The 10,102-nt window shown below is 45.9% G+C and overlaps 1 protein-coding gene across 4 annotated transcripts; it reads left to right on the top strand.

Annotated features, from left to right (window-relative positions):
- Nucleotides 1-788: 788 nt before the first annotated feature.
- Nucleotides 789-9,624, top strand: ENTPD4 (ectonucleoside triphosphate diphosphohydrolase 4). 4 transcript variants are annotated; one of them, XM_035562668.2, is made up of 13 exons: nucleotides 789-884; nucleotides 1,812-1,930; nucleotides 2,201-2,398; nucleotides 2,836-3,041; nucleotides 3,560-3,710; nucleotides 3,797-3,900; nucleotides 4,509-4,568; nucleotides 4,828-4,958; nucleotides 6,495-6,661; nucleotides 6,882-7,206; nucleotides 7,751-7,836; nucleotides 8,069-8,230; nucleotides 8,512-9,624. In XM_035562668.2, exons 2-13 carry the CDS (start codon nucleotides 1,923-1,925, stop codon nucleotides 8,738-8,740), a joined length of 1,827 nt encoding a protein of 608 aa, XP_035418561.1. In that variant the 5' UTR covers nucleotides 789-884; nucleotides 1,812-1,922; the 3' UTR covers nucleotides 8,741-9,624. The 4 variants fall into 4 exon arrangements, with proteins under 4 accessions (XP_035418561.1, XP_035418560.1, XP_050571702.1 ...); XM_035562667.2 differs by having other exon boundaries at nucleotides 4,828-4,982; XM_050715745.1 differs by lacking the exon at nucleotides 789-884 and adding an exon at nucleotides 1,445-1,716 and having other exon boundaries at nucleotides 4,828-4,982.
- The last annotated feature ends 478 nt before the right edge of the window (nucleotides 9,625-10,102 follow it).

Here is a 10,102-nt window from a genome sequence, read left to right as displayed (position 1 = left end):
CATGGCATTACTGGGGCCACCAGCCCATTTTGGTGGCGCGTTTGAACTCCCCAAGGGATCGGGGAGCACAAGCCGTGCTGCCACTCGGTGGCAGCACCCAGCACGGCTTACATTTGGCCAAAATTCATCGGTTTTTGGAGGAGAAAGGAACTGGGGAAGAACTCCACTTCCCATCGCTTTGCCCAACCTGGGCTCTGGGGGGGGGGTGACGATGCTCCGGTGCCACCCTGGCTGAAGGGGAGCGCTGCCACCGAGGTGTCGGCGTGGTGACAATTCGGGGAACACCCCCAGGACTTTATGAGGGGCAAACTGAGCGAAACTGGGGCTCGTTTGGGTCAGATTTATTTAATTTTTGCCTGTAAATCCGTCCAGGTTTGGTGCAGCTGGCCCCACAGCACCGCGCCTCACGGTGGCTAAGCAGATATTCGCGTGCTTACACGCGTGTCATTACGGGTACGCCCGTGGCGCCCGCCCGCTCAGCGCGGCGCGGTCATTAAGCCCCGTAATTGCAATTAGCGAGCGGCCCCCGCCTGGGTCCTAACGCCCGCCCGCGCTCCCTCCACGGCCGAGGCCACGCCCCCAGCGCCGAGGCCACGCCCCCAGTGCCGAGACCACACCCCCGGCGTTGAGACCACGCCCCCAACGCCGAGACCACGCCCCTGGCACACAGGCCACGCTGCCACGCCCCCTCGCTAAAGCCACGCCCACCCCTAAGCCACGCCCCTCCCCTCTTAAGCCACGCCCCAACATCCCCACGCCCCCTATAAATCCCTCCCCGCGCTACCTCCCCCCCCTCGGTGCCACGTGTGCGCGTGCTTACGTCACGTCCGGCGGCGCCTCCCGGAAGTGGCGCTGAGGCCCGTTGCTAGGTGGCGAACGCGGAGGTGCGGGGCCGGGGTCGGGGCCGGGCCTGGGCCTGGGGGGGCAGCGGCAGCCCCTGGGGGGGCCCCGGGCGGGGAACGGCGGCCGCTGAGCCCCGGGGGGAGGCTCCGGCCTCTGGGGGTGCCGTTGGGGGCGAGCGGGGAGGGGGCGAGGCCGGGCCGGGGCTCCCTGGGAGGGGCCGGGGGGGGTTTGTGGGGCCTGGGGTGTGAGGGCTGCGGGGGGGGGGGGGAGATGGGGGCGTCCGGGGTCGTGTGGAGGCGGGGGGGGGGTTAAAAATGGGTGTGAGGGGGTTGGGGGAGGGGAGGCGGTTCTCCTCAGGGAGTGGGGGTGCCCAGGGGGTGGTGGGCCAGGTGGTCTTGGGGGGTTTCTCCAACTTTAATGGTTTTAGGATCTGCAGGCACAGATCCCCAGCTGCCTGGGCTGAGCCGGGGGCGGCCCAGCTGCAGGCAGGGGCGGCTGGCACAGGCTGCATCCCTTCAGGCGTTATCTGCAGGGATGGGCAGCGCTCAGCCAGTGTCCGCGTCCAGCTGTCCTCATGATGCAAGGTTTTTCCTACGTCCAGGTGGAATTTGTTGTGTTTGGGTTTGTGCCTCTCGTCGCCGGGTGTCACCGGGGGAAGCGCTTCCCTCTTCTTTACATCCCTCAGTGAGATATTTGTAGGTGTGAGCGAGAACTCTTCCCTCCACGCAGAACAATCCCAATTCTTTTGGCCTTTCCTCATGTGAAAGATGCTTCAGTGCCTGATTTTGTCTTTGTGGCCTTTCGCTGGGCTTGCTCCAGTTCATCCAGATGTGTCTCGTCCTGGGGAGCTCAAAATGGGGCTCAGCACTCTCGGCGGGGCCTCACAGAGGGATCGCCTCCCTCGACCTGCAGTGCTCTTTGTCACCGTGTCCGGACGATCACCTGTCTCTCGCTGCTCTTTATTTCAGGCCCAGGAGAGCAATGGCTCTGAGGGTGATTGTGCCGTGTCAGTCGGAGGTGACCGGCTGATGTTGGAACGCCAGCTGCTCGCTGTCCGCTGGTCCTGCTCCTAGCCCGAGATGGGGAGGTAAGGATCCTCAAGGAACTGTCCAATTCTGGCGTCGTTTGAGCGAGGGACGGGGAACCTGATTATGAATTCATGGCTAACGATGAATTCAGAGGTGGGAGTGTGGAAACGGAGTCTAGACTGAAGTCAGAGCATGAGCAAAACTGAGCTAGAACATAACGAAGGAAGGTCTCTGATAAGTGTTTGTCCTTGGCTCATTTCAGAATGCTCTACGCCCCTTTTTGGTAACAAAGCCCGTCTTTAAAGCAGATTATCCTCTCTGTATCTTAGGATCAGCATCTCGTGTTTGCTTCCTGCTTCTTGGCACTTCAGTATCTCCCCCGTGGGGTGTCCGCGCGTGCTCAACACGACGTTGCGGCAGGTCGTCGTGATCGGGATACTCGCTGCCGCTGTCTCCTTGCTGTACTACTCGCTGGTTGTCATCCGCAACAAGTACGGGCGTGCGTCCAGGGACAAAAGATTCCACAGGTGAGAGCTGAAAAGGCCCTCGGAGAGGGGAATAAAATGTGGTTTTGGCGTGAAAAACAAGGCACTGGCAGGAAGCGTGAATAAAATAAGTGAATCGGGAAAATTAGTAAAAATCTGTTTTATTAATGAAATTTTCCCTCTCCATTTCTTTCAATTTATCAGCAACTCAGCTTTCTAATAACTTCTTTTAAAGTTGTTGTAGCAGGGTAGGAAAACTACAGGTGCAAGAATGTTGAGGGAGACTTTTTTCTGGAGGTTACTTCTGGTATTTATTCTGGGAGTTTGATTATTATGGGTAGCACGTCGCTTTCCTTCAGCACGCTACTGAAAGCTGTGATCCTTGTGATGGAAACTGTTGTCCTGTTTGGAGTCTGGTGCTGAGAGAAGCTTCCATATGGAGCTCGGTTGCCAGGTGGTAACGCCAAGTTTTCTTCTAGATATCTTGCCCGGGTAACCGACACCGAAGCTACAGACACAAACAACCCCAATCTGAATTATGGAATCGTTGTGGACTGTGGCAGCAGCGGCTCTAGGATTTTTGTGTATTGCTGGCCGAGACACAACGGTAACCCCCATGACCTGCTGGACATAAAACAGATGAGGGACAAGAACAGAAAACCGGTGGTTATGAAAATTAAGCCAGGTACCGGGAAGAAATTATTTTGCCGTGTGATTTTTCTAGATAGCTGTCTGTCCAACCTTTGTTTTTTCAAGCCCTATATTTAAAATGTCTGGGCAAAGGATACTTGGAAGTTGTCAGCGTGGCGCTCCTTCGGATTTCTTTGGGTTTGCTTTGTAGACAGCTTTGTCCGTCTTTAGAGCTTGAAACGTGACACTGACAGGCAGGAGGGGGAGGTTTCTCTGCTTACTGAGACAGCTGTCAGTTAACTCGGCTCTGATTATTTAGTGAATAAGTAATCTGCTTTCTCTAAAGCTATCTGAACCAATTATTTAAATAGGTGATATAGCCAACACAGGCTTTTGTTTACTGTTTAGAGGACGGTTAAGTGTTAGCTTAATTATTCATCTCTTATGTCTGTAGTTGATTTCCTGGGTTTGGTTTCGGTTTGTTTCTGCTCTGTGTTGGTTAGCAAGATTTCCCAGACAGGAAATACCCAAAGCTTGAGTTGCTTCACTTTCGTATTTATCTGTTTCCGCTAGGTATTTCGGAGTTTGCCAACTCTCCTGAGAAGGTCAGTGATTACATTTCTCCACTTCTGAGCTTTGCTGCTGAACACGTGCCCCGTGCAAAACACAAAGAGACTCCTCTTTATATTCTGTGCACTGCAGGAATGAGGATTCTGCCAGAAAGGTTATTGGCTGTCTTATTTTTAGCGTTTAGAATAGCGAGCTCGGTGTCTTTGGCTATTTTTAACTGCTCAAAATGGAATTTTGCAGCCAGCAGAAGGCAATACTTGAAGATCTGCTCACTGATATTCCTGTGCACTTTGATTTTCTGTTTTCGGACTCGCACGCAGAGGTTATTTCAGGGAAGCAGGAAGGTAGGTTAATGTTGGAAAAATAATTATAATCTTTGAAACATTTATTACTTTCTGGGTACAACTTGAACAATTTTTTATTTATTTATGGCTTTTTAAAATTCTGGTTCAGTTGTGAGACCTTATTCCTCAGTGGCAACAGATGGAGTGTGGAGATAATCATCTGCTGTGATCTAGCTTGTCTAAATGTTTTCTAATTAGCAGGGAAAATAACTCATCTGTGCTTAGCAAGGATTTTAGTCAATTTTCTCACCCTTTAGAGAGGGGGGGATCAGGATAAGGCACAACATTCTTGATGAGGAGTGGGAAAAATGGTTTCTAAAGGAGCAGTGTTCGGTTGTGATCGGCTTGCTAGAGGCTTAAAATCATTTTAAAAGCTAAGGTGCTTTTTTATGGAATTTAGACATCAAATTGTGTTTGGTATATTGAATTGGGATTTTTGTCCGAATCTTGACTTGGAAAAGAAGGCAGAATAATGTGTCAGGAATGTGTAACGTTTAAATATTTTATTATAGAAAACATGAGCAGAGACATAACTCATATGCAGAAAAAATCCTCTTTGTTTTTAAGTCATTCCTGAAATGTCCCAATATGTTCTCTTATGCATGTAGGAGTGTATGCGTGGATTGGCATCAACTTTGTTCTTGGAAGATTTGAACATACAGATGATGGTAAGTATCTTAACTGTGAATTTAACTTGGATTTTAGGAAGGATTTAAGTACGTTGCTGTGCTTTCACTGTTGATGGTGTGTTTTTAGATAAAGATTTTAGTGAATAGGATACGGGCAGATGCTGGTATTTGTTTAACTCGTAGGTGAAAGTTCAATGATTTGCATCGCTACAAAATAAAAATCGCTACGGGTAGTGCAGTGCTGCTTTAGGCCCATCCTGGTTGTATTTTTCAATGGCTTTTTCATTCTTTTACCCAGAGGATGAAGCCATCGTGGAGGTGCACGTCCCAGGCAGCGAAAACAAAGAGGCTATCTTCCGTAAGAGGACAGTGGGTATTCTTGACATGGGCGGAGTGTCGACTCAGATAGCATACGAAGTCCCTAAAACTGTAAGCTTTGCCTCTTCACAGCAGGTTATTATCTGTGCAACTTTCTTCTTTTCATTTCGGTTTATTTTAATGCATTTTCGTTCTTCTGTTTTCTTTGTTTTGAGTCCTATTCTTCATTACATCACATCCAAAACAAAGGCAAGAGAAGATGGCAAAAATGAGCCCTTCATCAGCTAAGCAACTCATTTGTATTTTTGTCACTTTTAAGTTTAATTGCATTCTTTGTGTGTGCGTGTGCATGTGTGTTTATACAATTTTAAATCTGTGTTTATATTTATGGGACTCTGTTCTAGAGGCCTAAGGTTTGTTTGTTTGTAAGAACTTGTGAGGGATGTGTCTTTTTTTCCTTCATAAGTTGGGTTGGTAGAAACTGAAGAAGCAGGGCATGAGGCTAACGGTGTGCAGTTTGTTGAAATGTTCCCTGCATCCTCAGCACAAGTCATCTGTTGTAGCAAGCAAATTTCTTTGTTGAAAGTCCTAAAGGGAATGTCACTTGCTCTAATTGCAGCATACTGAGTTCTAGGATAGCTTCTGAATTTTTAAAACTAGATAACCACCCATTAACATCACTTAGAAATTATCTAAAGTCAGAATAGCATAAAAGCCCCGTGGTTTGACTCAGTGCACTGTCGTGATGAGGTGTGTGTATATTTTATATTATATATGTGTATTTTAAACCAAATTATGGTTTTTCATTATTACAGGTTTTAGTAACTACACTGCCCTTCAGACAGGTGGTGTAACAAATAGCTTGGACTATTAAAAGAGTGGGCATTCAGATTCAGAGCAGATTGCCCTGAATTTTTATTTTATTGATTTCAATATTTTATTGAAATAAAAGTTGCAGCTAATTGATGATGCCTGTTTTATGTCTTTATCTGAGCGTAAACCAATACAAAGTAGGTGTTGTGGCTGGGGAACCTGTTCAGGTTCCTAAGCAAAGAAAGGACAACAACTGGCTGTGGTGCTGAAGGTCTCACTGCTGGTTCTCGTTTATAACATCTGTTGGAAACCCTGCAATGTTGTTCTACTTATCTAAGCATGTTCTACATGAAGCGCTTCTGCTACACATCCCTTAAATATTTGAGAAGTTACTGCAAGTGACTGATGTGTGGTATGTGGAGGGAGCTGAGTGACTGACAGAGTTTCCTGGAAAGCTTGAAAACTTCCAAATTGGAAAATGAAGAACAGCTCTGCTGGGCAGACCATAAATCTAGGCAGCCTAGCAATTAATAGCATGGGGACTCGGTCAGAAGTGGTATCGCTGAGCTTCCTAGCCGTAGCACGTCCTTTTCCATGGGAAAAGGTACTTCAGTGTCCATAGTAGCAGTTCTTTATCAATAGCATCCAGTGTGGTTGTCTGCAAGTAACGTGCTTACCTATCAAATCGAAGGTAACGTGGACCTATAAAAAGCAGAATAGATGTGTAGGGATTGATGTTTAAAGATATCAAGTGCACCTTGTTTTTCAAAGAGCTAGTATTCGGGTTCTGGTTCGTGCTGTTTACCCCTAATCGTAGTGCTTGTGCTCCTACAGGAGGAAGTTGCCAAAAACTTGCTTGCAGAATTCAACTTGGGCTGTGATGCTCATCAAACGGAGCACGTGTATAGAGTCTATGTCGCAACGTTCCTTGGCTTTGGAGGGAATGCAGCACGCCAGAGATACGAAGACAGCCTATTTACCAGCACGGTACTTAAGAACAGGTAACTAGCCTCAATTCCTTGGCGATATGGCTTCTGTAACCCCGAACTTAAATATAGTTAGTAAAGTATCCCGATATAAAGCGTAATTTCTAGTGTGCTATGTGGAACGCTGAAGTTTCTTTAAGTGAGGATGCTGTTTTGTTTTGATGCTGTTGTAATTTGGAGCTTGGTGTTTCTGAGCTGCAGTTGTTACTGTGTTTGTGTTGGTTTTTTTAACCAGACTGCTGGGCAAAGAGACTGGCATGACTTCTGATGCACCGTACTTAGATCCTTGCCTGCCCCTGGATGCTCAGGATGAGATTCATCAAAACGGACAGATAATGTATTTGCGGGGAACAGGAGACTTTAATCTGTGTCGTGAAATTATTCAGCCGTTCATGAACAAGACTAACGAAACGCAGACATCCCTTAATGGTGTCTATCAGCCTGCTGTGCACTTTCAGAACAGTGAATTCTATGGCTTCTCAGAGTTCTATTACTGCACTGAGGACGTGTTGCGCATGGGAGGAGATTACAATGCTGCTAAATTTACTAAAGCTGCAAAGGTGAAGTATTCTTCAGAGAAACTCTAGTTTGAAACAGCTAGCCTGTAAAAGCACTGGGATGCAGGGTGGCCCAGTTCCAGAAGAACTGTTGATACTGGCGGAGTCCATGCTGCTTCCACCTCCTGCTTCTATTTAGGAATGTCTTAGAATTCCTTTCTCTTTTGTTTTATGTATTCTGTACCGGTTCCCCAGATGTTAATCCTAACAGGGATCAGCCTGTTGGGGACAGTAATACCACGGTGTAAACTAGAGGAACGTGACCCGCTTTCTCAGAGCCGTAAGAACAGGCTTCACCTCCAAGTGTATGACTAAACAATCTAAGTCCCACTGCATATTAATTTTACCACAGACGCCGAGTACGGGTCAAAATGGTTTTGTACAAAATACTGTGAAATTTGTGGTCAGGCTTAATAGCAATGCAAAGGAAACTGTTATCTTTGAGTTTTCTAGCCTTTGGTATTTACAGAACATCTTATCTAGTGGCATTTTTATCTTTTCAAGGCAGAAGCAATGTTTATATCTTTTTTTTTCCCCTTTCTTTAAGGATTATTGTGCCACTAAGTGGTCTGTCCTGCGGGAACGTTTTGACCGTGGTCTTTATGCATCACATGCTGATCTCCACAGATTGAAGTAAGTATTCGTGTTTGTACAGCAAATTCATTCAGGCAGAGTTGCCAGGGAGCGGTCATGTCCAAATGGTCCGTTTAATGAAATCATTGGAAGTGTGAATATAACCTTAAATATTGCATCAGCCGTAAAAGTTACTGATAGTCCCATGTCTAAGTGTGCTCCCTAGTCCTTTGGGACTCTGTAACTGCCAAAAAAAAACAAATGCCTGACTAGATGACCCTCTTTTTTATAGGTACCAGTGTTTTAAGTCTGCCTGGATGTATGAAGTATTTCACAGTGGCTTCTCTTTTCCTGTGAGCTACAACAGTTTGAAAACAGCCCTGCAGGTGTACGATAAGGAGGTGCAGTGGACGTTGGGAGCCATTCTTTACCGAACGCGGTTTTTACCTCTAAGGTACCCCTCGTTTCCTCAAATGTCTGGAAACAGTTTTTTGGATGGAAGGGAAGAGTTTTCATGAGGGAAGGTACAGTGATAGCAAAGCAGCTGACAGATAGGGGGAGACAAGATGCCGCTTCTAGTGCATCATATAGAACCTGAGTATGTGTTTCAGGTAGCTCAAGTAATGCTTGATAAAGCCTGTTTTACTAAAATGGGTTCTGTTTTCTTTGGTAACATAATTTGGAGGCAAGGCTTGGTTTACAATTTATGTCTGTTCTCTCTCCGATTCTTTTCAGAGACATCCAGCAAGAAAACTTTCGTGGAAGTCACTCCCACTGGAGGAGCTTCTCCTTTGTTTACAATCACTATTTGTTTTTTGTCTGTTTTCTGATCGTGCTGCTCTCCATCCTGCTTTACCTGCTAAGGCTCAGACGGATCCACAGGCGAATGCTGCGTAATAGCTCGTCTACTTCCCTATGGATCGAGGAAGGCCTCCCACCACAGAAGATCTCAGGAGCCTTATGAGATGCTGTGATGGAGAGCTTTTATTGGACTTCCTACACAAAAAGCCATTTTTGCCTCAGGGTTTCTCCTTTTTGTCCCTTTAAATCATTGAAGAAGAAGATTGGCCGGAGCGTGGAGTTCAGCTAGGCTTCGGAAATATGGGGAAATGGGGGTCAATTTGGCTTAGTCTCATTAGACAGTATCTGCCAAAAATTACCTATTTTTTTTTTTAATATTGCACTTTTGTGTGTAATGGGGCGAGTAAAGACTCGATGCCAGTAAGTGAGAGGCAGCAACTTAAGCTGTGTGGTAAGAGAAGAGAGTGAGTGTGAGTTCTCATCCTGTGGGTGAGACTGTGAAATGCTGTTAGCTAGGATGAATGAGCTTTATTTTTCTTTTCCAGATTCCAGGATCGATATTGCTAGACTTCTCAGTTCTGGATCTCCTCAGTCAAAGAAAAGGAAGTGCAGGGTTTTCAAAAGCAGTTAGAAAACTTCTTAGATCAGCTTTCCTCATTTTATATTGTGGAATAAGTACTGTGATGGAGAAGAAAAATCTATTGCACCCAATGCTGTACTTCCACAGAACTACTTAAACCAGTTTTATTTGTGACAGTTATCTGATATCGCAGATATCTGTCCCTTTTATCTAGGAAGCTGTATCTCCATAGTTGCAAACCTCACTACTTTTTAATCTTTTATTTCTGTTTCATTCAGAGATTGCCCTGAAACTCCAGCAAGGTGAAGAGAACTGGAATATGCCTCGGCTTGTTTCCGCTAGAGTAGACATGCACAGTGTCTTTTTTGTTTTCGAGTACTCTGAACTGTTAATTTATATTTTATTTAAAGCTGTTAATTTTACTTGAAAGTAAATTTGTCCATGATTAAAAGTGGGATTTATATGAACGTCTGGTGTATGGATTTTTTATTGCGCAGTATAAATCACTTCTGTTCTCATGAACAGAAAAATCTGAATTTTGTTTTATATTCTGCTGGTTTTTTTGAGCTGTTTTTTTTTTTTTCCTGAGTGAATGCACAGGCTGCACGCCTCTCACTTCTGGTGTCTGAAACTGTAGCACAAACTTCTTGCACTCCTAGGCTGATAATTGTTATCGGACAACTGACAGTGTTGATTGTTACAGAGCCTCTACTTCCTCTTTCTGAGATGCTTAAAACTGAGTACAGAGCCTCTAACTGCGTGCTTAGATAAAGCAGTTCCCCTTTGGACAAGGATTGACGTTAGTGGTAAAGTGGAGAGGAAGCGTCAGGGTGTGACTTGGCACTATCCAGGCAGATGCCAAGCGTCTTTTAGCAGAAGAGATGGAGCGTTTCAAATACAGAATGCAGAACAACACAATACTTCTGAAAAATCATAAAAACAGAA

Source organism: Cygnus atratus, chromosome 27 (assembly GCF_013377495.2).
Source record: "Cygnus atratus isolate AKBS03 ecotype Queensland, Australia chromosome 27, CAtr_DNAZoo_HiC_assembly, whole genome shotgun sequence".
NCBI lineage: Eukaryota > Metazoa > Chordata > Aves > Anseriformes > Anatidae > Cygnus > Cygnus atratus.
This window is presented reverse-complemented; position numbering and strand designations above follow the sequence as displayed.